Genomic DNA, 26,104 nt, shown 5'->3' with positions numbered 1-26,104 from the left:
AGCCTCAGTACTATTGGCCTTCTGGCCTTGTCTTCCATGACATCTGCCGCGCCTTCGGCTCTAGATTCCGAGATCAACACCAGTCTCGACTCCAAACGCTTAGTGGCAAGGCAGAGACAGTACAGCTGTGTGGATGTAGATATCGGGTTGCAGGCCCAATGTCTGGAAGACTTGATTGAGCTAAGAAGGAAGGAGGCCGCCGGATGTAACATCGCAGGTAAGTATTTCAAGATTTGGATTCGCATACTGACATCATACTAATGGACATCTAGGATGTATTGGTGCCTTTGCTGCTGTTGTTGTACCGTGCGCTGTTGCTTTTGGTACGGAATTTGCGGGTAAGTTCAACGTTTTACAAGATCGATCTTGCGCTGATCCTCATGGCAGATGTCGCGGCCGACGTTTCATGCATTATTGCGATACCTTCATTTGAAGGCGCATGCGTCTTCTGCGGATAAATAGACTTTATCTCTTGCTTTCACTGGACTACTCTCAAGATCGACGTGTGTGCGATGCTTAAAGAAACGGCGGAAGCCGTTAAGATATCAATGCCAGTGTGTTTCTCGGCTTGGTCGATGGAAGTAGTGAGTTCAACGCGGTTATCGCCTAGATAGGAACGTAAAATCCAATTCTTCTTTTGTTTAATGGACTATTCATGCTCTAGTTACTTTACAACACTCTCATCAAGACGATAATTCGTTAGCGAACATATTGTCTAAGACACATCGTACCTGCATAGAAGAGTTCTCCTTGAGGTATCATCACTCTAGTTCTATTTCTGCGTTGGCTTTTGATAACTGGGCTTCAATGTATTCTAACATCTTCCTCACTGTACTCAAACATGTGCGCATTGCTCTCGAGTGCACAAACAACATGGCCATGCCCTATAGAACGCCCCCCTCTTCTTGCAGTGTAAGCATGAATACTTCCAGGCCGCTCGCCAACTAAGTGCAATGACCTTCCGCCTCTGCGATAGCCATTCTGAGAGATGGACAGACAACGTGAAACTGTTCAGGCAAAATCTTGTTATCCTTTCAATAACTCTTTTCCCTCTATGTTCTGGGCTCATTGAGCACCTGGGCGTCGGAAGCTACAAGTGCTATTCCTGCAGTTCCGGGACTCGTTTAACTCTTGTTCGAACGAGACAGAGACATGGCGAAAGACGCACTACTTGACGACGGGGGACTTTCAGAGTTGATGTGAGTGTGGGAAGTCCATCATGTAGAGATGATATCGTTGGCCAATATACGTTTGGAGGATCGTTCTGGAAGTACAGTCACAGCATGAAAACTGTGGTGGAGGTCTTCGTCATACTAGAGGCCCGGCTGTCATAGAATATGACTGGATTCAATAGTGTTCTTTTGGTACGTTGAAGGCGCCTATAGCATCTCAAGGAAGTCCAGAGTGAAGTTCTTACAGAGCATAATCTCGTCACCTGTTCTACGCTCGAGGTCTATAAGGGTAAAGAGGAAGAAAGACAAACTTTGTTTCAGTGAAAACGGCGAGAATGACCCCACTTGTGAAAACAGTTACCAAGGAGAATTCGGAGGACGCTGATTGCCGAATGTTAAGGTAGTGCTGGCATAGATCGTAGACTGCGTACTAATAGAAATAGTCTTGCATGATTCGTGCAGACTGGACGGTTGTGAAAGACCTCCTGAAGCAAGCTCGTCATCATGACACCGACCTCAGGCAGTCTGTTAGTAACAATGTAAAGTTTAGTAACCGTGCTGGTCTCTATGGCTGAAGATCCGTTCCCTTAATGATAGATTTTGCAAGTCGTCTTCGAAAGCCCTGCTTGTAGTACCCCCCCCTAATGCGATCGTGAGGATTCAAATCTAGATTTCTACGGCAGGATAGTCTATGCCAATGACCACAGCTTGACCGCTGCTTGTCTGACCAATAGAAGAGAGAAAGCAAACCTCGGTCTGGAGCTGGATTTTCGCGGCTGGTGCTTATTTCCGAAAGCTGCGCTGTATAAGATTGCGTGCGCATCTCAGTGATCAAACCGTGTTGTCCATCGCAGCGCGGAGATTTTCCGCAATTTTGCCTTGAGCTCTCCAGCTGGCAGAGCAAGACCCTTGACGGGTAAACAGGATGTTGGTGTGGCACATTAGCTCATGAACGGCTTGATGTGCATGAACCACCCCACTTTGCCGCTGATTTGGGTTAAGCGCTGATATCCCGCGATGGCTGGCTAGCCTCCTCACAATCTCATCATGTCACGAGCGCGAACGCGAGCACGGTGTCTTCAGCCTGAATGTCGTGTCGCGAAGATCTCTGACGGTTTCATCCTTTGCAGGTCCGATGGCATGGAATCTTGGATATGTCTCCACTGAAGCGTCCAAGTGAGGATGCGGATCATGAAGATGGACGCCGACCTGCACCGCGCACGCCGAGAATTAGAGCCTGTAAGTCAACGCGCCCCACTCTATCGCGACTCCTTGCCCATGCTGTATAGGTGCGGAGTGCAAACGGCACAAGATTAAGTGTGAACCTGTCGACAATGAAGCAAAGTGCGCAAAGTGCCTGCGGAGCGGAACTGAATGCGTCCCATACAATCTGAACCAACGACTACTAGACGAAGATGCTGCGTAAGTGCTCTGAATACGTGTCTTCAGGCGCCGTCACTAAGTAAATCAGTTGGAAATCCAATGCAACAGCCGAATTGGGGCAGCTGCGCTCAGCGGTGCAGCGTCTTCTTCAGCACAATAAACTTCCGAGCTTGGATAGTCCAGTCAGTCAAGGCTCGCCCCAACTGCCTTCAGGACGTACGCATAGCATGACCATCAGCCCGACAAACATGATGTCTGAAAATGGACACTCTACGTTCGTCGTCCCACCACCTATGGACATGACGAGAGACACTTCTGTAGAGCGTGAGTCGGGTGAAGAATCCGGCTTGGTAACAGCGCCCATGAGAAGTCTATACGACCTTACGCGGATTCGGAATCTTCGGAGCAGCGTTCGGTGGAAGCCGAATTCCAACTCTGTTGAGGAGGACTTCATAGCTCAAGGTATCATACCTTTAGCGGAAGCTGAAGATCTATTCCGACGGTATATGCAAGACATACGTCTTTACCTTTGGGCTGGTGTACTCTTCCCATATGACTCTTTGGAAGCAGCTCGCCGTCAGTCCACGCTTCTCACTGCCGCTGTGCTTACCATCTCAGCGTTGCATACGCCTGGTCGAGACGAAGCGCTGCAAAAATGCTACAACATCTTTGTATCGTTAGTCTACAGCACCTTTCTCGCTCGGCCTCAGAACCTCGATGATATCCGTGCGTTAACTCTTGCTGCTTTCTATCTCTCCAACCTGAGCTGGAAGTTAGCAGGACTTGCTGTGAGAAATGCCGTGGAGATGAACTTGCACATGGCTTACCAGAGGCTCATGCGAGGGCACGAAGAGCAGCGCGACAATGTCCGCCTATGGTATGCCTTGTATGTGTGCGACAAACAGTTCAGCATCGCATATGGACGTCCATCTATCGTTCACGAAGACATTGCGATCAAGAACATCGAACAATTCCTCGACAGTCCAAAGACGACGCCAGGCGATATCAGATTGGGAGCTCAAGTTACTCTATTCAAGATATTGACAGAAGCATACATCGCCTATGGCAGCGATCCAGAACAACCACTTACGGAGCCTGATTTCCAGCAACTTCGCCTCTTCAACTTTGCAATAGAGCAATGGCGACTTGCATGGCAGGCTAGATCCGCTGACAGCCCATCTATCGGATCATATCCATCAAAGGGTGTAGTGCTATACTATCACTTCGCTAGGTTTCAGCTCAACTCTCTGGCGCTACGTGCTCTGCCTCCACCCAGCGCTGCAACGTCCGAGTCGCTCTCTTATGACCGCCGCGAAGCAGCAAACATCGCCATCACCGCCGCCACAAGTACACTTACCCTCATCTTCGAAGAGCCAGATCTCCGCAAAGCAATGACTGCAGTTCCAATCTTCACGCACACCATGGTCGCATTCTGCGCTACGTTTTTGCTGAAGATGGCGAAAACCTGGGGAGGCATGGCGCAAGTACAGTCGCCAGAGTGGGCGACGGAGCCCGTTGGATTAGGCCTCAACTTTAACATCAACCAAGTGCTGTCGCTGTCGCGACGATCGTCTTCCTTCTTAGCCAAAGTGGCGGAAAACCTGAACGAGAAACACATTACTACGCACATCGTCCAAGGAATCAACGACCTGCTGAAACGACTCGATGTTGCTGGGACGCCTTCTGGTTCAGTCACACAAGGCGGCTTTCCAGCCGCATCGCCAGCTGCTACGCACATTTTCGATCCCGTCAAGGCCGCTACAGCGAGCAATGACGAAAGCGTCGATGCGACAAACGAATACAACATGTACGACCTGATTGGATCATACGGCTTCGGTTTCGACGAGACATTCCTGGGTCAAGTCGCTCCTACCAATTTGGACTTCTGGCAAACGGAGCCCTTCTGATAGGAAAGAATATAATTCATAATTTCGCACGTGTCGCTACTTCCGTCATCTCTTCCTTCAGTACACGCTTTAAGATCTTGCCGCTTGGACTTTTCGGTATAGCCGGCACGAAAACCACGCCGCCATCGAGCCTTTTGTACTTTGCCAGCTTTGCCTCGACCCAGCTCTTGACTTGTTGCTCCGTTAACTCTTCATCTTTCCCTTTGACGACATATGCTCTAGGTACCTCCTCGTTACCGACACCTCCGTTGACTCCAATGACAGCGACATCTGCCACTCCCGGACATTCCAAAATCACTCCCTCTAGCTCCGCCGGCGCGACCTGAAAGCCGCGGACCTTGATGAGCTCCTTCTTCCGATCAACAATGTACCACAGTCTAGTCCTGCTATCACAATACAGCACATCTCCTGTCCTGAAGTAGCCATCGCTATCAAAGTCTCGCTCTCGCGCCACACCAACATATCCGGTCGTGATAGTTGGCCCTCTCACCGCCAGCTCACCCCTCACATCAAAGTTAGTGATATCTTTTCCGTCGTCATCCAGCAACTTCACATCCAGATTCGACAGAAATTTTCCCACACTGCCTGTGTCGTCTATTTCAGGCCAGGGAAAGATGGACCCGAAACAGCTGACCTCCGTCATTCCCCAGATCTGTGTAAATGGTGATCCTGGTGGAAGTAGGTCTTGGAAGCGTTTCTGTGTAGTAGCGTCGAGATGTGCGGCCCCACCTACCGCCCAACGCACACTTGCCAACATCCTCCTTTTTTCTGCTTTGGTCAATGGGACTGCTAGCATACTGGTTACCTGCGGGGGCACGAGCGTTAGATCCGTGATTGTATGCTTCTCTGCCATCTCAAGGAATGATCTAGGTTCGTACCGCCGCATGACAATCTGTTGATGTCCCGCGCGAAGAGGAGAGAAGTGCGTCGACGGCGCAGTAGCAGCATGGAACATTGGCAGCGCAATCAGACGCTTGAGAAGGTATGGCCGCGGATTCGCCTGGAAGACTAGTGTATGTTGCGCGATGAGGTTGTAATGCGACAGTTTCGCCAACTTGGGCAACCCCGTCGTTCCGCTGGAGAAGAACAGACCAGCAATCGTACGCCGACCCGTCTCCAATTCGTCGAAACGCTGCCAATCTGCCTCGCCGTGCATAAGCAGTGTACGCCAAGACGTTCTGTCGTCTGCCGCTTGCGGTAGTGGAAGATGAAGGGTAGTATCATCTAGCATCAAGATCCGTTCTCTAGGCAGACCACATTCCTTCGCGGCCACACTCATCCCATTTTCCAGCACTTCTGTGTCGCAAATCACCATCTTTGCTGCGCTGCTCTTCAGCGCGTGTTCTATTTCCCATCTCGTATAACCTGGGTTTGTGCCTGTGTAGATTGCGCCTGCACCTATGATACCTAGGATGATGATGGGGTAGTAAATCGAGTTGAAGGCATGCACTAGTACGACATCGCCCGTCTGTATACCCGCATGTTTGAATCCGGCGATGAGTTGGCGAATGAGAACATGGGCCTGTGCAGCGGTAATGTGGTGTGCTGGGTTGTTGGCGTCGATATATATCTGAAGTCGCGTATTAGTATGGTGGGAACAATACAACGCGAGGGCACTTAGAGAGCGTACAGGTCTATCTTGATCGAAAAGTGGGTTGTCATACATCCACGAGAGGATGTCTTTTGTAGGGATGGATAAACATTTTTGGGCGAGAAAAGGCATATCGAGGACGATGATGAAGAACTCTGAGAAAGGGTCTAGTAAACATGCAGATTAATAAAGATATCGTCTTGGGCCCATGCCATACTATAACTTCCCTGTGACTTATCCCAGCAGCCCATGTATGTATTCAGCGCTATTTGCTGACTGCTTCTTGTGTTACTCAGCTTTCGCCCTACGGATATAGCGTTGTTGTAGATGGCTGGTGCCGAATCGTCAAGCCGAAACATTGGAACCTTACATTAGGCGTCCTGTCACGACTAAGGCGCGTCTATCGTCAGCGTAAGAAAAGCTTAGCTATTGCTTTTTGGTGCTTATCACTCCGGAGCAGCTGGGATCAGCACTACCTGCCTTTTCAGAAAATTTCAAGACATGTCAATAGTTTCGTGCACGTTCCATCCAGGTGAGATTTGATCGAATTTGCGTTTGTTGATTCAAATCTGCTATTGCTCATCTTGTAGCCCACCTTGGGAATGATCTCTAACAACATCTCCAAGAGCAGTGATTTTCCGAACGCCCATAATAATACTCCTAAACGCCTTGACATGCGATCGTTTCTACAAATCACTCACGTGTCTCACGCGTCGTTGGCGCTTTGTCTCCCTATGACCCTTCCAGAATCCACAATAATCTGCGTATCAAGTCTTTTCCCAGTGTCACCATATTCCAACCGCTTCCATGTCACAATGCGTGCTTGATTTGTATCGATTTCGAAGACGCGTAATCGGCGGTGGTAGTTGTTGTAACCACCATAGCCACCAAAGCCACTGCCACCGGCGTAGCACATCCACAGTTCTGGATCACCGGTCTCGGGTTCTTTGGACAGCGAGCAGTAGTCGTTTACGTGGTCGTGGCCACATGAGACTGCACTGATGTCGTATTCGACCAGGGCGTCTTTGAAATGGGTGTTGAAAGCCGGGGCGGTAATGGGCTCAGTCCAGTTTCCAACGCGTTCGTTTTCGACATTGCCATACTCTGGAAGTGGGATATGGATGAAAGCCATGTTGAGATGCTTGTGAGTGTAATGGCTATGCGCTTCCTTCAAGCCTTGAGCGGTGGTCTTGAACCAGTCGATTTGATTTGGCTTGAGCCAGTCGTAGCCACGGTAGTGGGTCTCGTCTGGTGAGTAAGAGTGTGTATCGAGGAAGTATAGGGTTAGGGCTGAGTGTTTGCTGCTGTGGGCTTGGATCTCTACAAAGTAGTTTCCGACGCCATCTATCGTGTTGGGACCGGGCTCGCTGACGGAGTAGGGTAGGGAATCGTAGAGATCCATTTGCGCGTGGCGGGAGAGAGTGCCTTCGTCGTCGTGGTTGCCGAAGATGGCTGCGTATGGTATCTTGCGCTCTGCGAGGGGGTCGACTATCTTGAACAAGGCCTGGAGGTGGTTAGCTATCGTGTCACTCTTGGAATAGGAGGCACCCTACACTTTGGACATCGGGTGCTGTGTCGCCATTGACCTGGTCGCCGGACAAGACGACAAAGTCTGGCTTTTCATCGTCGAGAACTCTCTCGACAAACTCTATGGTCCTAGGGTCGGCATCGCAGTGTCCGCCGTTGTGGCCTTTGGGCTCCGGGTCTCTGCAGTGGCCCAGGCCAGTGCTGAGATGCAGGTCGGATATCTGCATGATCTTGAATTTGCCATCCTTCCTGATCTTGGGTACAGGCTTCTCCACCTTGGCTGCCGGGCCTCTTCGTATGCTGAGACGAGGATCGGCGCTCGCTTTGCCCGTCTCGAGATGCAGGGCTCCGTTCTTGACCAGTTCCCAGCCAGGACGTGGCTCTACTGCATCAGCGCCAAAAAGAATGTCGACGGCCGTTACTGCCTTCTTGGAGTAGCTCGCGTGACGCTTCAGCGAGCGCTTGATCCAGATGCCAGCTGGCCGTGACTCCCATTTCTCTGACGCCTGGGCCTTCTCGCCCACAGAGGGGTCAAGCTTGCCCGTGCGAACGTCGATGATGACCTTATCTTCAGTCTTGAGCTCCTCTTCCCGCTTGCGCTTGATGTGGACGTATGACTTGGTAACCCATCCTGAACCCAGGTGCAAGTCCTTCTCGATGCGATGCCACTTCTTCTGGTCGAGCATACATTTGGAGAGGGGATTGATTGTCGAACATGTCTGCACGGTGATATCGGTGATAATGAGGCCGTCGTGGTGCAGTGGCATGTGACTGTGGACAGATTGAGGGAGGACGCGGTAGCGATTATCGAGGAAGAATACGGTGACAGAGACGACGATGGTAAGGGCGATGAGCTGTATGCCCGTCCGTACCTGTGGTGGTTAGTGCTGACTAGGACGACGCCGTCTCTGTACTCACTATGCGGCGCGTCATGGTGGAGGGTCTCGGGGGTGTGAGTAGTGGCGCATAGAGGCAGGGTCGAGTTCAGCAAGTGTGTGTTTCACAGCAGCGCGAGGTTATGTCCATGACATGAAGGCGTTTGCTGGAGAGGTGAGGTCAAGCGTGTTGAGCGGCGCACATGTGTCTTGGAAGTGTGCAGGTGGTGCTCCATGGTGTTCTTGGCTAGGCCGAACCCTGGAATCTCAGATCGTCAATGGCGATGCAGGGATCAGAGAGTCACAACGCGCTCTTCTGGGCTTCATAACTGCCGATAGGGAAATGTTCGTTAGCTCGAGGGAGATTCAAAGGCATAAACACAGCCTTGGGTCTCCATCTTCTGCGCAGGGCTGATCAGGTACCTGTCTGGAGACACCGGCACTCAATGCCTCCCGCGGTCGCGGCTCGCTTCGCGGTGCGGAGAAGGCGTCACCTCCGCATCTGCACATCTTTGCTCTGACAAAGCCATGCGATTTTCCTCCCTCCACCAGCTACGATGTGCTGCACTACCCCCGCGTGCACGACACTTTACGAGTAGCTCCCGCCTGTACCGCGCATTCCAAGGCAAGACCTCCGCTTCCACCACTCCGACTCAGCTCACAATCGCATAGACGGCGATGTTGTGCTCTTGCGCGAGGCCAAAGAGACTCAGGATGGCCGCCTCGTGAAGCTGCAGGCGCCCAAGTCGACCGGTACACACAGGGGCGTCATCAAGCATGAAGATGTGATTGGGAAAGAGCCGCGCCAGATTGTCCACTCCCACAAGGGTGCCTCCTTCCGCATCCACGACCCTACACTGGCCGAGTACGTCAGACTGACTCCACGTCTTGTTACCCCAGTGCGTATCCGTATAGCCCCATCGCACCGTACATATATACTAACATCGACTAGATCTACCCTTCGGATACGAATCTCATTGTGTCCCTGCTCGACATTCACGTTGATACTCCCTCCGTTAGCCCAAGCACCGAACCACCATTCGAGATACTCGAAGCTGGCACAGGCCACGGCGCCCTGACGCTGCACCTTTCCCGCGCCATACACGCCGGAAATCCGCCGATTCCGAGAACACCTTCCTATACAGCAACTGAGGAAGATTCTGAAGACGCAGTATACCTCGGCGAATCTCTGTCAGACCTGCAAGAGTCAGGGCTCGAGTCATGGAAACAGGCTCGTCGCGCCATCATACACACGCTGGACATATCTAGCAAGCATTCCAAACACGCAAAGAAGATTGTAGAAGGCTTCCGACATGGCATGTACGCGGGTAACGTCGACTTCCACGTGGGCGACGTATCCGAGTGGATAGCCAAACAAAGAGCCTCAAGGAAGACAGAAGAGCCCTTCTTAAGCCATGTCTTCTTAGACCTCCCCAACGCGACTAGCCACCTTCCCAACGTCGCTCCCGCCTTGCACGCCAATGGCTTGCTCGCTGTCTTCAACCCAAGCGTCACCCAGATCGCCGAATGTGTCCAAACCATCCGCGAACAAAGACTGCCATATCTGCTTGATCAAGTCATTGAGCTTGGCGCAGGCACAATTCGCGAGTGGGATGTTCGCGCCGTGAAACCCAGAGCATCCAAACAGGATGCTCACACAAAGCAGCCCTCTGAACCCTCGACCGACGAGACCACGGATTCAGAGTCAGGCCAAGCCGCACGCGACACTGAGCTGGCAGAAGAGTTGACCAAGGAAGACGACAAATGGGTCATGGTGTGTAGACCTAAGGTCGGCCACCAAGTTGTCGGAGGTGGCTTCCTGGGTCTATGGAGACGTATGGACAAGACTGGAGCGGCATAGCTTGAAGATAAAGAGATCGTGGTCGTGGAGTGAAAATACAAATTAATCCCACCATCAGCTGCTTTTCGTCAGATCCGTGATATACAGTTTCACTGCTTCCACACATGCCGCCCACGCCTAGAGTCGTTCAAACTGATGGTAACATTTCTTTGCTTCTCATTTTGGATCCACGAAGCACCATGACCAGCGAGAGCAACACAGCTACAGTGAGCCAAGATGTACCTGTGCGGCTAAAGGATCGGAGACATGGGCCTGCGAAGAAGGTTGCGGGTCAGGGAGCTACAGCCTGGTTTCAAAGCTTCCGTGGAGAAAGTTAGTGCAGGCATACAGGGGAATAAAGATGTTCGACCAGTGATTCTCTGGAGGCTGTGGCGCTGCCGAGGGCGCTGCCATTCCTTCTATTGCGTCGAGTAGCTAGATGTCCTACGAGCACCATAATAGCTAACCGGCAGGCAAGCACCAGTGGTGTTTTGATTGTAGCTACTATATGACAAGATACTACAATGCGCTACATGTATATTGTGAGCGTTTTGACTCGTCGTCCCACTGCTCCAGGAGGTGCGCTGTTGACTTGTCCCTGGTTGCACAGCAGCGAAAGGTTGATTGCGGCATACTTTCAGCCTTGTGTCGTCGATCATCCACCGTCCCCAAGGCGTTCTCGTTCCATGTAAGCACAGATCTGCAGCATGTACGCCAGGCTCATTGATGGCCCAATGAGCGGCATACATAATTGTTGGGCGCATCGAAATCTCTTGTCCTTCGAGAGCCAACCAATGAGAACACCGCATATCGACTCAGCCTCAGCTGAAGCGTGCTGTTTTGAGGGGTTTATTGGGAGATTGTACAGCACATTCATCTTCTGTAGAAATCCCGCTCAAGAAGACGCTTCTCTAGCCCACATACTAGTATGTCTAATAGACGTAGCCGTTGGCAGAGATTGTCATCTCATCAGTTCTTGGTGTCTATCATCGCTCAGCCCTATCCTTTCTACCAGCCTTGTCCTCTCACATCATGGATGCACACAGCGTCCTCCATACCAGCACTCTGGGAGGTAGCACTCTGGGAGGTTATTCTAGAAGCATATATCCCGAGGACCATATAGTACAGAAGATGACTGATCCTGTATCTCAACCACATTACGCTTATGTCAAAGCACTGCTGCTGTACGATGAACCTTCGGACTTTCGTCCCGATCATTACCGGGAGATTAGGAAGCTGAAGAACCTCTTCGAGAGCCTGAACTTTGAGACGCGGTCCTATGGCATCTCTACCGACGACAATCCTCAAGTAGTATACGATATAGTGGAGGATGAGCATATAACAATCACACACAAGACGCGTGCTCTTGGTGCGTCTTGCCTGTTGATCATTTACTACGCCGAGGATACAGACAACGATTATAGCAAACAGTATGCTGAACCTGGATGGGCCCAGACTTTATTGGCGTTCTGGCGACCGTAAGTGAGCTGAGGAACGTAGAGTTGTCCTTTACCTAACCCCATGCAGTCACCGAGTACGTGGGTCACACTTCGATTGGCACAAGATACAAAGTCTCTTCGACAATGCTATCTTTGATATTTTTCTCATCTTGGATTGTTCACGTTCCGTTTCAGATGCTGCAAAATACACGGATTTCTATCGCAGTGATCTCTTTGGCCGAATAGAGCTACTTGCAGCCATACATGATACGGCTAAGATCCCAGTACCGGGAGACTTCTTATTCACAAGAATCATGACTGCGACCATGAAAGAGATGATTACGAAGTTTGGCAGGATCGAGATCTCCAAACTTCATGCCTTAATGGGTCAACAAAGTCCTGAAGGCTATACTGTTCCTGCCTACGCCCGTCTTCGTGAAGGCGCTTCTAAGCGGGCTATCATGCTTGAGAGACAACATGGTCTAGAGCAAGGACAGCGAGTGACAAATTGGAATGTACCTTTGCTCTCCCGCCCTTCAGCTGGCAGGTTCTCGTCAAGGCTGAACTCCCTCTCATACGCCGGAAAGCAGTCATTCAGGAACGATATATCGACACGACTCCCAGGAGGTGAAACCTTCAACTCTTTAGATGATTTCAGTATTCTGGAACAGCCACGTCGTTTGAAAAGGACCTCTCCAACACGGAGTATCCATACGACTAAGGCCGATACCTCTCATTTCTATCCAGATCTAAGAGACGAACGTGCGCCTTCCTTACCGAAATATACGCTATCGTCAGAGGAAATTCCGGTACTGTATTCCACGTTGGTGATTGGGCCGAAACTTGTCAAACTTATTGCCCAACGACTGATGAAGGACACACAAGCGATTGCCGATCTTGAACCCATAAGCCAAATTCCGCCTCTTGAAATCGGCAACTGGCTGGAGGTTTTCGCGTGGAGATTGCATGAAGAATCTACAACGCCACTTCAACGGGAAGCATCGGTATGTCTCTTTGACGGAAGCAGGTAAGTGCATACAACATACATGGCCGACTACTCTGCTGTTTCCATCTGTTCATCAGTGGCCCATAGGCTGAGACCCACTTCGTAGCAGTCTTGTCAGCGTTATGCACGGAAGTGAGCCTCTTGAAGAAGACGACCTTAGCGTTCGAACAGATACTACTGCATGCTCGCCACTTGCACAGGAACAGGAAGCTCTAATCTACCCATCTCAAAGAGTCTCCAAACCGCAATTGGAGCGATACGAAGAATGGATTTTGAAGTCAGATGCCTACCGCTGGCTCCTCGCAAAGCTCAAGCTCAGGACCCAAGTCTACTGTCCGAGTCCTAACATCAAGGATCAAATTGGATCGGACATACGTCGCGCGGTTGGTCAGAATATGCGTGACCAGAATTCACTGCTAACTGTTCATATGCAGGTTTATGTGACTTGGGACCTGGTGAAGTATATTGAGTCACTAGAAGTGTCACCTTCTCCAGATATGTGGAATCGTATATTGTGTCTGACGGGCTCAAGCAATGACGTTCAGTCTGTCACCGTGGGCACATATCTCCGCCAAACATGGCCAACTACTGGTGAACGACTGGAAGGTATGCTTTTGGAGCTCTTAAATTGCCAGCCACGTCAGGCATGCTCATGTATGTTCCCCAATAATCTTCATGCTTCTCGCACTTATGGATTGTCAGATGTTCTTTCGCCTACCCTTCGCGTAGAAATCAGCGTTTTGTACACCGATGAGTACTTTATAGTGGCTTATGGGAACCCGTACACGATACCCGAATTTGCAGAGCAGATAACATGGCTAGCGGCAGCACTACGCGTATCACCACCACAAGCAACACCAGTTATGATGTCACCGCGCATGACAATCTTATCAGTGGAAACATCGACCGAACAAGAAGCCAAAAGAATCATGATATCGAGCGCGCTCACTTTCGACATTCAAGATAGCGAGCAGCCTCCCGTGTCAGTCAAAGGTACTTGTTGGATCAAGCTGTTTACGAACCCTATCGTAGTCAGTGGTTATCCTATACTCCGAAAGTCAACGCCAGCTGCAGGTCTTGAGGCATCGCTAGGCATCATGGCCAGCCTCTTACAAGCCCAACAAGTAGTTCGCCTGGAGAATCGGATCGTTATGAAAGGCTTCGACACGTTGCTGGTCGCTACTGAAATTGTCTTGGATGACAATGTCATTATGTGGCATGCTTATACCAGCAACAACCCGGGCAAGCGTATATCTTACTTCGACCCTCGGATAGAGGAAACGACTTCAAATGAAAGAGAACTGCCTTTGCTCCGCTCACTGAGAAACTGTCGTCATATCATTGGATGGTGTTCGGAAGCGGCAGACTTTTGCGGTAGGTTGGGAACTGGGAATAGCGCAAATACAACATCTCAGTTCTAACCATGGTACCAGGTCATCCTCAGGCTGATCTCAATGTCTCCGCATCTGGAACACTGCCATCTCCTTCGTACAGTGTCATCGACCGTCTATACATTGAAGGAGGCATGTATGTGATAGGCGGCTTGAATGCACGGATCAACCAGAGAGAGCAACCAATAATATCTGGAGAGGCCCGTGATTTCTCCCAGGTGCTCAGTTGGTTGAGTGAGCAGTTTATCAACTTTTACGACGTGACAGACCGCAGAGCTTGGCTAGTTGATGGTGCTTCGGCACTACTCCACCTTGTCCGAATCTCTCTACAATTGGACGAGACCAACCCTGACAGCACGTATGATTGGGTCTTTGACAAAAGCCAGCTGAAAGAAAATTGGATCGATCGGGGCGGGCGCACTGCAGCAAAACGTACACTAAGAGATTGGGAGAACCGAGCGCTGAACGTCTACATAAAAGACCGTTCCTTCGGGAATGGCCAGCCAGTCGACACGTACTCAACTTTTGGAAACAGAGTGGACAAGATACTACATACGCTGGAGCTCATCGTCGAAGCCCGAACCCGTGCAGCTGCAGAAGGAGGCACAAGGATCACTCAGAGCTTCGACACCCGGAAAAGCATCGTAGGTTTCGACATCCTCGATCTTGTCAAATCTCGTCCTCAGTTTCTTTCTCGTATCGAACGATTCAGCTCTGGGGAAAACGGTTGGATCGATCTATTACCTACTATAGGGGTGCTCACGGTCTTTGGCAAGGGCTTCGGAGACCTCATCCGCCCTAGTAATGCTGACGCTATGTGCGTAGCATGGCGATCCGTACCTAAGGGTGAGGATTATCTGACCTCTTCTGTTCCAACTCTTACATTACTGTATAAAGAGAAGCTACAGCAATTAGAGCCTGGGCTGAAAGAGGGAGGTTTAACGCGCAAGCTTGAATGGGTGTCGTCATGTCGGCCTTTCGACACTTGCCAGTGCCTGAAGGGCAAGCAAACTATAAAGGCGGATCATCACAATCCAGCGCAGTACATAGTGTCCAAGAAGTTTTTACGGACGCGTATGTTGAAAGAGGCAGTTCCTGTCGATGTATCTTCCTTGAAAGCAACCAGCGCTGTTGTGTTTGTCAACCTCTCAAGTTCAGGTCGTCGCATTAAACCCAAGGTTGTCAAAGAGACCGAACACCACTTACAACAACCCACAGTGGGCACTGCATCGAGTAGCGGTGACGGAAGCCTGACAGCCTCGGCTAGCCAGTCCACTACAGCTCAGTCGTCAGACTCCACAAACGCGACCGAAACAAGCGCATATGTTGCAGATCCGGCGACTGATCAGGGCCGAAGTGGACCAGTTGAGGACCAGGGTATATCGTCCAAGTGGAAAGAAAAGATGAAGAAAAAGCTGAAGACATTGTATCCATCTCAAAGGCGTCCGGCCCCATGATATAACGAAGCACGACATAGGAATAGAACACACTACGGCTTACACTGGGAGCTCAGGAATATTTCCAGGTTGTTGAAACTGACTAGTGGATTTCCTGAAGCACAATAGCAGCTTCTTGTTCTGTCTGATGCAATTCGATAAGATCGATCATGGTGAGACCAACGGCATTTCGTTTGACGCCTTTGGTTTGACGTCTGGTCTGGTCTGAGTTGTTGGCGTTCTTTTCGAATGCAAATTGCGCCGAGAACAATGTTCAGCTGTCCTGGCGCCTAAGTAATGTTTTTGTTGTTTAGGGTATCCAGTTGCTATCGAATCCTCCAGCGTCAAACAGCGTTTGGTCGAAGGACGATGCACTATGTTCCCACGCTTCCGCGATAAGAACGCAGTTTTGTTCTCATAGCCTGACTTCCTAGACTTGAACTACTAGGAGTACCTCGTTATTAGAAGTTTGGGTCGTGTTTTGATTGCGCATGATCCTGATGACGTCACCGGCGTTGCGTGAATGGGTTTGTCTGACGCGTTCATTCGCGACTCCAACTCAGGTGTTCGCGGTTTACGCACTGCATATCGCCGCAGTTCATGGACGACGTGGGCTTTGAGGTCGCCAGTTTGACGCGGCAGTTCCCTCGAGAAAACAGCGGGCGGTGAAGATTATGGAAGAATGAAACATCGTAGTTGCTGTTTGTGGAAGCGAGAAAGGGGACTGCCGAGCAGGGATCATCGATAGCGAGGGTGTGTGGCAACAACGATATGGTTGTCAGGAAACAACTCAGCCATATACTTTCGATCCTGTCATTCATGTATTTTCTACTGTCTCTTCCCATTCGACTTTCGCTCTCGTAGGGCACGATACTTGTTTGCAAAAGCGATAAAGGCTGGCGCGCTGTTGTTGAAGACGCGACAGCTCCACAGTCGCGTCTTTGTTTCTTGATCACTGGCAATCACCCTGTGTCGACCATCCCCACTACCCGACTACATACCCATCTGTGCCCCTCCACATACATGATTCGCATTATAATTGTGCAAGGGCTCATTACTCATCACTTTCGCAAGATCCACGCCCACAAATCTTCGATTGAACACCCTCACCTCGTCAACACAATCACGTCCACAACCAAACACCAACTGAATGGCCGCCAAATACGAGTCTGTAAAATGCAAATCATGTGCCAGAGTCCTGGCTGCGGTGTCTGAAACGGGACTCACACCGACAACATCGCCCGACACGCCACACGCAGGATGTAGTACATGTCAGCAATTCGACTCTCTCTATGATGCGATACGAGCTGCAGATGCTGATTGGGCTGTATTCGAAAACAAGCGCGATTCCATCACTAAATCCTTTGCGCGAGAGAACCACATGAGAGCCCATATGGACTTTGACAACTGGTTGATGACTGTTGAGGCGCCCGGATCACCAAGAGACGGACAGGATGCACAACTTGAAAACAAGGACTCAAACGACGGAGATAATACCAATCAAGATGAAGAGCAGATACCTGGAACCAAGCGACGGCGATCTCACTCTCCTACTACCCAGCGATTTGGAGACACATCCGGTTTAGCACCGCATGAGCGACAAGGTATACCGCTCTCACTCCGGCCATCGCCCAAACGATCACGTAGCGCAGCAGCATCAACAGGACGCAAGCGACTGAAGTTTTCAGATTCAGTCCAATTTTACGACGACTACAGGAGCAGTGAGCAGTTTCATCGACCGAGCGAAACGTACGTGCGGGGGAGGAACGCGCCGCCTGAAGGATCGGAGTACATGGATACCAGCGGTTCCGGCCTGACGTTTCTCAAGTTCACCGGTATGAAGAAAGTCGGCGCCAAGTGGGTTGAGCTGAGCGAGGACGAGCTTGCAGGACAGAGCGAAAAAGCAAAATCATGGGCGGAATTGAAAAAACTCGCAGCTGCTGAGCACGCAATCACTCAAACGGAAGATGCCGTAGCAATAGATGAGCTGAACCAGAATGAACGTGCTCCTACAGACGCTCGTGCTGCGAGACTTGCGCGGAGAGCTAAGGGAGCTTCGAGCGCTGAGCCAGCGCAAACTAGAAGTCTGAAAAGCAGACGGAGCCGGGAGACATCACGAAAAGAGAAACAACCACAGCTTGACGGTGCGCCAGATGGTGTTGAAGAGATGACAGATAGCTCAATCTCTGCCTTATCAACAACAAGAGTACATGGCGATCATCATCAAGTTGACGGAATTCTAGGTCGAGTGGAGAATATTGGAGACGACGGTCTGGAGCGAAGAAGTGACGCTGTTCCAGAAACAGCAACCACAGCGGCGATGTGCGCCGATCAAGTGCGAGACGCTGCCAAACCCCACGATGAGCCCCACATGGATACGCAAGTGACTAGTGAGGCAAAATGCCAGGGCAATGCAGCTCGACCAAGCACGAATAGTGTGGAGCCCCAATCGACTGCCTCCTCCGAATACGGCTCACCGCAAACCGGGTCAATGGAGAATACTTCTTTCAAAGCTCACGATGCATCTGAAGTCGGCACACAAGAATTGCTGCCTAATCTGCTAGGCTTGCAACCGACCTCGACTAATCATGAGAGTTCCAAGACGGCAAGCACGGAAAGCCCAAGTCAGCCTTTAGGCGCTCATCGCGATGCTTGTGAGGCTTCAATGCAGAGAAATGACTTTCCTCGCAACGATACGGGATTGGCTGCTCAAACAAAGCCTGCGCCCTTAGAGGAAATACTGGCGATAGAAACTACTGGGCAAGAGCCATCCGCGGAACAGGAGCATTTAGTCAAGGATTTGAACACGCTCCCGTCACCCGATAATGAGCCTCAGGAGCAGGGCCATTACAATGCGGCTACTGCTAGCGTTGCCATACCGCAAGACCCTGATCGCCATGCTGCAGCCAGAACTTCTACAGAAGAGACGCAGATCCTAGCAGGGGCGTGATCGACGTAGCTGAGGACGCTTCGAGTCAGAATCACGCCTGAGCATGCAGCCACGTTCAGAAACGACAGCTTCCAGAATCAACGTGGACTATTGAGTAGGGATAAATGAGTGGCCTCGATGGAGCTGGGCTACTATGTGGGTACTGTGTGTATAGCCTGTCTAGCGGCAAGCCTACGCCGGACACTTGCCGTTGTTCCACGTGTCGGCGTCGACGCCGTGCCGCAACCACGTAAGCCCTCGTGCATGATAGTATTTACAATAATCGATGTTTAACTCCTTCTGTCTATGCGACTTGGCTGAGAGTATGTGGTGGCTGATATCAATGTCTGTGCGTTCGGGTTGCGAAAGTAATGTTGGTACTGCCACATTCGTTCCCATGGAACAAATGAGGGGAAGTGGTATCATAACTCCCCATCAGCAGGCAGTTCCTCTAACGCAGACCCTGTTATGCGTAGGATGAGCATGGATTGCGGGGTTGGGAGATCGTAGAGAGGTGGATCTGCCCTCTGCTATTTCCATGGGACGACTCCATCACACTCGTCTCGAATTTCGCGTTTAGGAATATGATGTATCCGGGGTCGACATACTATGCATGATTTCAGCTGCAATCGTCGAAACCAAGCTTTTCTGAAACAGTATACCTAGGACATGCTCCCCAGTGGACGGGATACGCTATACCTGAATCGCGGATCGTGGCGACTACAATTTTCTTCACCGATCAATGCGTGAGCGGAGCAGTACATGCCCAAAGAAGCAGTGTTGATTGCGGCGGAAGGGCCGTTCCAGCTTAGCGGGCAAGAGCGTCTGGGTGTGTAACGTATGATTTTCTGATTTCTTTTTGCTACCAGATTGCCGATACCCGTGCGTGTTGGTCTAAATCTAAGGCACGGTGTTGATCAATGCTTGGTACTTGGGGCGGCCCTCTAACCTCATTAGGTAGTACATGAGCAAGAACGACAGTATGTTGAGGCTCGCTGGTATACATTGGGCATTGCGAAATGTACAGTACGGAAAGAAAGACGGGAAGATTGACATACGCTGTGCGCGTTCCATTTCAGTAGCCACCCCTACTCAAAACTACCCTCGTACACCATTGCGCGCTCAGCTCTGAACCCGGAAACATATCCTGTTCCTCTTCTATTTCAATCTGAAGGGCCCCTACGTCGAAGTGACGTCCGGTGTCTGGCTTGGCGGTATGGCTCAGGGTCAGACATAGTCGGGAGCTAGAAGCATTTGGGCAAGGCTTAGATCCTTCTCTACGTCAACGTCCAGGACTAGATCTCTACTTCAGAATCGCTGTCGCTTTTCATGAATGCAGAACGAAGTACCTATTGCTCTCCATCATATCGCTGTTGTCATTCTTGCTAAAGCCGCACAACAACATGCAACCATCACTCCGTCGTTGCTCAAGCTCTGCTTTATTAAACTCAAGGACTCGCCATATCCGTATCCATAACAAAACATAGCGCGCCCAAAGAGTCAGGCTCACGAACAAGGCCGTACGAGACGGTCGAATTCTAGCAGCGTCCAGAGCTGTTCCAACGCTGCATTCTCGTAGCGCATCATGCGTTCATGAGAGACTGATGTGATGGCCTCTAAGCCATGGACCACAAGTGAAGAGCAGGAGCGCTAGAACAACCTCAAGTCGGTACATTGAGAGGTGAGAGAGAGGAAGTACAAAAATCTTCACGGTGACGTCACAGGCACAGCCCTCTATCTCATCAACACCAAAAAAGATAGTCTTGCGTCACACAAGGCTATCCTACTACTACGTAGGGACAGAGCGCCGCTAGTTGCCACCGAGCTTACTTCGTACACTGTAAGCCGCCGGGGGAAGGGACTGCATTTCCCATGAAGGTGGTGATTGTCAGTCCCAACGTTCGGTCTTATGTCATGCATACTTACGCCACGGTTGATTCCGCAACAACGGCGAAACATCACAAGCCCGCGACAATCCGCTCCTCTACCCCGGCCCCAAGCACATGTCAAGAGGACAGAAATTTGGGTGACTCGTGCACGGGCCCCCGGTTTCATCGTTCCGCCGGATAGATCTATCCAGTAGACTGGGATCCAGGGACCCGCCAAGTTAATATCCCGCGACCCCAAGATCAGCACCCCCTCTATCAAATCACCGATTTGCGATGACATCGCCTACCCATGTCTGAGTCCGATCTTCGCCGCTTTGACTGTGTATTTGTGACGAGGTCGCCGATAACACGTTGCGAATGATAGGATTGAGGCCTGAAAGTGAAGATGTAAGAGATATTGGCAGTCGGCTAAACCGGCACCTCTTGCACTTAGCGCGTCAGCGTATTTCTCAACACCAAGCGGGATGTGGAGGAATGGCTGGTAACGGCGCGTTCGGCTATCATGACCATCGTATCGGACGGTGTCGCCCACTATTGCGGCAGCAAGGGGAGGCGACACGCAGAGAGCGTCGTAAATGATCGTTCAACACGTATTCTCGGGCTGCGCGAACTCGGCGTGTTCGCCTCTGATCTCACGTATGCATCTGACTTCCTCCAGACTGTGCTCGTGGACACCGAGACAACACATCACTTTCGGCAATGCCTGTATAGGCAGTCGAGATGCCGTGGGGGCTGGTTTCGGCGGTGGATCGGCAGCAAGCATACTCAGTATCCTGGAGTACGTGCGAAAACCTAAATGTCTTCGATAACATCTTAGCTCGAGCCCAACCACGAGGCATGCACGTTGCCAACCTACCACGCAGCAAACTAACTCGTGCGTTCTGCCGCATGAAGTTTAGAGTAGCGCTGTAACATAGCGCATGAGTGTTCTGACCTACTGTTCCGTTGGCTGGGACTAGAGCTCCGCTAGCGAATTGAAACTTCTGTCACACTTTTGAATGAAGTTTACGCAAGACTCATTCCGGTTGAGACATATCATGGGTCCAGGGTAATGAGGACTATTTCGGCTATATAGATGTCCGTAAACAAACATCTGAGGTTATTCAAAGCAGATCCATACGTCATTCTCAGACCACAATTTCTCACACCTACTTTACGCGTCCTGCGTCTCATCTCCCAGCACACGGCTAAACCGCGGAGCCGCAGCGAACGCCACCCAAAGAGGGAATCCGATGGCCCCTACACCATCAGCTTGCCCGCGCACTAGTGAAATGCATGAAAACCTGCAGTAGTGTACACTAGGCGCCGTTAAGCCTCACTAACCTGCAGCAGGAAATCTTCGAGAAGCCCTTGTATCCTATCCCTCGCTTATCCAGCGTTTGACGGCTACGCCATCGTGCATAGGTGGAAGCGGTGTCTTGCTTGCATGTGCATATGCATTCGCGCTGCAGCTCTAAGATTGCAAGACTTGGAGGCAGCCACCATCCGGTCAAGTCAAACATCGATTTCTTTTAGCGTACTTGGAGCGTTGCGGTGTAGAACGATGCATAATGTTCATACGCTGTAAACGCCCTGTCGGATATCCACAGTACTCGTCGGCTATCCACCGTACTCGTCGGCCATACTCTATATACGAAGGATTCAAGGTGCATGATTATGATGTCATGAAGGGCAGTTCCCGACACTTTCGCCAGCAAACACGTGCATATTCAAGGTAGGGGAGCAATTGTGCATCATCAGACTACCAAGCATCCTCCACAAAGCGTCCGCCAAGACACCGAGCCAGGATACCCCAATGGTAATATCCCGACTCGTTACGAGGCACGCACCTCGTTTCTTCCCGTCCCAGGCGTTTCCTCTAGAACCAAACTTTAAACCACGTTTCTCTATTCGCCGAGCGTCCTTACCAAATTCGCGTCCGAGATGATCAGCTAGTCTTCCACATACCTTTCACGATTTACGCAGGTCTTGTGACAGCAACTTTCCATGGCGTGCGCAACTGCACTCGCATCTGATGATTGTGATATAATGATCTTCAAACCGCCGAAGCACCGCCACATTGCACCGCCGGGGAAAAAGTCCCCGAGTAACGAACCGCCTGCTGCATCCCAGGGTGTCTCAGACTCTTTCCAAGGTATACCACGCATTATTAGGCATGCGTCATATATCGCCAACCCCAGCACGCGGATTGGGCCGTGATTGCAAGGCAATATATGCAGGGCACTCAAATGTGTCTCGCGCGTACTATGGATACTGCCATCCGGTCGCGAACCGGATCCGCACTGGCGGCGAAGAAAGAAAAGTGGGGGTGCAGCTGGCTTGTCCGCTGGTCAAACGCCGACCGGTGTATGTTGTGCTTGCTAGAGGCGCGAAGTCTCCCTTCCAGAAGGAAAACTCAGGCCTAGTTCACAGGTAGAGTATCTAGAATCTCTTGGTTTCAGAGTGGGTATGGGGTAATGAGAAGCTATTCGGATAAGACGGCATCAAGCGGTAGCGGTCAAGGAGTTCATGTTCGAAGTGATGTTGTCATGTTGTTGGTGCATGTTGTGATGATGCAGTCGGGCTGAGAAAATTAGCAGGTCACGTTTGCATATTCGTAGTCAAGGAAAATATTCTGCAAAGCGCGATAAGCTTCTATTCGATCTCTATGTATGCTTGTTATCTATGTCGGATGCAGGCTAATACTGCAATCCTAATCTTCCTGCTATCTGATCCTTCTTTACACGCTTCTTCCACAATCTGAAGCTGTAGCCCGTGCGGTCGCATTGCAGCAGACCGTCCGATCATCGGCGTTGCGCTCGATGAGGTCTGGGCGACCTGTGTCGGTTTTGGGACTGACAGTTCGTGTTCCTCTAGTCTTCCGATAGTTCCCGCACCATGGACAAGGGCCAGGCGCACGCTAGTAGTGGCTTGTACGGGACCTCTGCTACCCAGACTAAGCTGTCGGTAGTACCTAGACTCATGGCTGAGGCTGACAGCAGGAGGCTGGCGGCGGGCTTGCTAAGGGCAAAGTTTGTGTGGCTGTTGAAGCCTCCAAGTGGAGTGCTTCATGGTACCAGACCCTCTGATTCTTCTCCTTGCCACTGCTCGAACAGCTGGCGCACGCGGTAGTCTGTGGCCCAACCAATATCGGACTCAATGTCACGTAGAAGATGTAAAACGACTTGGCGTTCTCGTGCGTCACTGAGGCACTGGCCAGCAGTGAACAGGGGTTGCACGGAGTGGATCCGGACCGCTTCGTCAGACCGAGCCAGCGAAATGCCAACAATTTCGCGGCTGTGCTTCTGGCAGGTGGCCAGAACCGACTGGTAAGAGTTCATGCGGGCGACGACAGTGCTGCGCCCCTGGGTGGACTCGTGTGGCTTGTTCATGAACAAGAGAATTTGTGACATGTGGTATGTCTGCATGGTGGAGGCGCACATGGGTATAGAGTACCAGACCTCTGTGAACATGGACACGTTATCGTTGCTGGACATCGGCCCGGATGCTTGCGAAGGTACCCTGGCGGAAGGTTTGAATGTGACCGGGAGGCCATCATGCCAGACCTGGAACTGTTTTCGTAGACCGAACCAGTAATCCAGGAGGGTGCGCTGAGGGACGCCTGCCCATGCCATGCCGGCTTCATTAGAAACTTCGTCGCCTGCAGCCATGAAGTTGACTAGCTTGGCCATGAGCCAGACAAGGGCATTGCAGATGAGGTCTTCCCTCATCACGTCGTTATCTTCCGGGAAACCACATACTGTCGTATTACTAGGCATGATGTAGCCTTGATCATCGATCTTGAGGCCAGCTTCTCTCCATAATGAGAGGTCCTCGGTGTCCAGTCGTGTATTAGTCTTGTTGATAAAGGCTGCGAGCATATCCTGTCTGGCAATGTTCCAAAAGGTTGCTCGTCGAGCCTTGGAAGCAAAGTTGAAGCTTGCGGATGGTACCGAAGATGTGGGTGTTGGTAGTTGTAATGGCATAACGTGCTCTTGTGAAAGCACGAGCAGAGACTTGGCACCATTCAGATGTTTTGTCCAGTCTGAGACGGAAGTATCTAAGAACTCGTAGACACAAAGAATGGCCGATGCTGCTAGTAGTTCGTCGGTGTTGGATACAAACGAGGTGTTGCTTGATGTCCGTCGTCGCTTGGGTGCTGGTCCATCGTAGGCCGAGTTGGTATTTCTTAGTTCGCATTCTGACTCGTCGGGAGAGGAGGCGACATCCATCTTGAGAGCATGAAGCAGTAGTGATACAGCTGTATCGTAGTATACTGCCGCCTTGTGCTTCCAATCCACCATTGATGCCTCGGGGTACTGTTCCATGCGAGCTTGACGCGTTACGCTACCTCCCATGACGGGTTTGCGGCCTTGAACACGTGCAAGAGACTTCGCTGCACAAGCAACAGCTGCGTACTTGAGCAGTGGGTTCTCACGTGCCTGTACAGGAACGTAAGACGCGAAGTATGTGCCGAGGTCGTACAAATCCATCCAGTAGCCAGGACCTTCTGAAAACCACCGGAGCAGGAAAGCAATTTCGTGATCGTCTTGAACGATAGAGACACCGCTATCGGATCGAGGTGGTGAGCGTCTTGAGCTTGCTATCGAAACGGAGCGGTGCATGTGGTCGGCGGAGTCGTATGGTGAGTTGAGACGGGGGTCTATTGGCGGCGAGGCTGTCGAGGCAGTAAAGTCCATCACGGGATGTATGCGTCGGTTGCATAATGAAAGAGGTGGAGAAAGGGGCGTTCCTACAACTGAGGCTGGTGGTGACTGCATCAGTGGTGGTAAGGCTTCGAGGTCAGGTGTGTAACAGAAAGGAACGCTGGTCGGAGCCAGATCTGGCCCCATGCTGGAAGGTGTGCTGGTAACTGAATGAAAGTTGCTGTGAGTGCGCCACGAAGGCAAAGAGCGAGTCTCGAATGGTCCCGGCGACTCCATCGACGCTGTCGACATGTTGTCGAAGTCGGGTGTGCCAGGATCAAGGTATGGGTTGGTGGTGTTGATGAAGGTTACTGCAGAGCATTAGCCGAGCTGCATGGGTGACACGAGGACCTTAGAAGGTCTCACCATGCTTAGGAATGTCCATCCAGATGGCATCCTCGTCAAATGTGTTTTTGTACGCGTAGAAGCCTTTCAGGGAGTTCTCATCCCCTGAGTCTTCTCCGTTCATGGAGGCATTGTGCTGGTGGCGGAAGACGATACCTGAGCTGGGAATGCATTCTCTTGAGGCTTTGGTGCACTGCCCACACACAGGTTTCTTTTCATCACACTTCAGCTTCCGCTGACGGCAAGTGAGACTATGGCGAGGGTCAGTAGGCGGCGGCGATGTAGAAGCACAAGTACACGTACCATCCGGTTCGTGATCGCATTGCAAGTAGTTCTATCGTGTGGGTCTTGTTGCGAAAAAGCTTAAGATCTCATAGCCTCGTGCCGAGGGAAGTGGGTAAGAAAAAGCATCCACATGAGTCGGAGAGAGCTGCCCTATATCTATACCAGTATGTCGAGGGCGATAAAGCGTTTGATACTCGATGGTTAGATGCGGGGTCTAGCATGGGTTCGCGCCAGTTGCGGATCCACCGTCACCATGAGCAAGGTTACGAAAATCGACGAAAGGATTGCTCCTGGGCTAGTGCACAAATCTGAATCGCGCTCGCGTTGCTCAAATTAGCTGGTGTGTGAGAAGCCAGACTTCAGTGTAAGGAACTAACATGGGCCCGCCGCGCCCACGCCAGGTC

At 51.1% G+C, this 26,104-nt stretch overlaps 7 protein-coding genes across 7 annotated transcripts; 4 read left to right on the top strand and 3 right to left on the bottom strand.

The window, feature by feature from the left end:
• Positions 1–2,326: 2,326 nt before the first annotated feature.
• On the top strand, positions 2,327–4,462 carry J4E82_010208 (uncharacterized protein; the record flags this gene model as incomplete). Its single annotated transcript, XM_051736424.1, has 3 exons — positions 2,327–2,411; positions 2,462–2,594; positions 2,644–4,462. 3 exons carry the CDS (start codon positions 2,327–2,329, stop codon positions 4,460–4,462), a joined length of 2,037 nt encoding a protein of 678 aa, XP_051583835.1.
• Positions 4,463–4,478: 16 nt separating this feature from the next.
• On the bottom strand, positions 4,479–6,304 carry J4E82_010207 (uncharacterized protein; the record flags this gene model as incomplete). Its single annotated transcript, XM_051736423.1, has 3 exons — positions 4,479–6,032; positions 6,093–6,220; positions 6,271–6,304. The coding sequence occupies 3 exons, from the start codon at positions 6,302–6,304 to the stop codon at positions 4,479–4,481; spliced, it is 1,716 nt and encodes a 571-aa protein (XP_051583834.1).
• Positions 6,305–6,759: 455 nt separating this feature from the next.
• J4E82_010206 (uncharacterized protein) lies at positions 6,760–8,513 on the bottom strand (the record flags this gene model as incomplete). Its single annotated transcript, XM_051736422.1, has 3 exons — positions 6,760–7,557; positions 7,607–8,452; positions 8,499–8,513. The coding sequence occupies 3 exons, from the start codon at positions 8,511–8,513 to the stop codon at positions 6,760–6,762; spliced, it is 1,659 nt and encodes a 552-aa protein (XP_051583833.1).
• Positions 8,514–8,983: 470 nt separating this feature from the next.
• On the top strand, positions 8,984–10,316 carry J4E82_010205 (uncharacterized protein; the record flags this gene model as incomplete). The annotated part of the gene is made up of 3 exons (XM_051736421.1): positions 8,984–9,050; positions 9,128–9,354; positions 9,408–10,316. The coding sequence occupies 3 exons, from the start codon at positions 8,984–8,986 to the stop codon at positions 10,314–10,316; spliced, it is 1,203 nt and encodes a 400-aa protein (XP_051583832.1).
• Positions 10,317–11,327: 1,011 nt separating this feature from the next.
• J4E82_010204 (uncharacterized protein) lies at positions 11,328–15,588 on the top strand (the record flags this gene model as incomplete). The annotated part of the gene is made up of 6 exons (XM_051736420.1): positions 11,328–11,773; positions 11,823–12,761; positions 12,847–13,123; positions 13,175–13,394; positions 13,443–14,114; positions 14,174–15,588. The coding sequence occupies 6 exons, from the start codon at positions 11,328–11,330 to the stop codon at positions 15,586–15,588; spliced, it is 3,969 nt and encodes a 1,322-aa protein (XP_051583831.1).
• Positions 15,589–16,717: 1,129 nt separating this feature from the next.
• Positions 16,718–18,517, top strand: J4E82_010203 (uncharacterized protein; the record flags this gene model as incomplete). Its single annotated transcript, XM_051736419.1, has 1 exon — positions 16,718–18,517. One exon carries the CDS (start codon positions 16,718–16,720, stop codon positions 18,515–18,517), a length of 1,800 nt encoding a protein of 599 aa, XP_051583830.1.
• Positions 18,518–23,432: 4,915 nt separating this feature from the next.
• On the bottom strand, positions 23,433–25,738 carry AMTR1_1 (Transcription activator amtr1; the record flags this gene model as incomplete). Its single annotated transcript, XM_051736418.1, has 3 exons — positions 23,433–25,381; positions 25,437–25,666; positions 25,719–25,738. 3 exons carry the CDS (start codon positions 25,736–25,738, stop codon positions 23,433–23,435), a joined length of 2,199 nt encoding a protein of 732 aa, XP_051583829.1.
• Positions 25,739–26,104: the final 366 nt, after the last annotated feature.

The sequence above is a fragment of the Alternaria postmessia genome (genome assembly GCF_024291825.1).
Source record: "Alternaria postmessia strain BMP 2775 chromosome Unknown scaffold_115, whole genome shotgun sequence".
In the NCBI taxonomy this organism is placed as follows: domain Eukaryota; kingdom Fungi; phylum Ascomycota; class Dothideomycetes; order Pleosporales; family Pleosporaceae; genus Alternaria; species Alternaria postmessia.
This window is presented reverse-complemented; position numbering and strand designations above follow the sequence as displayed.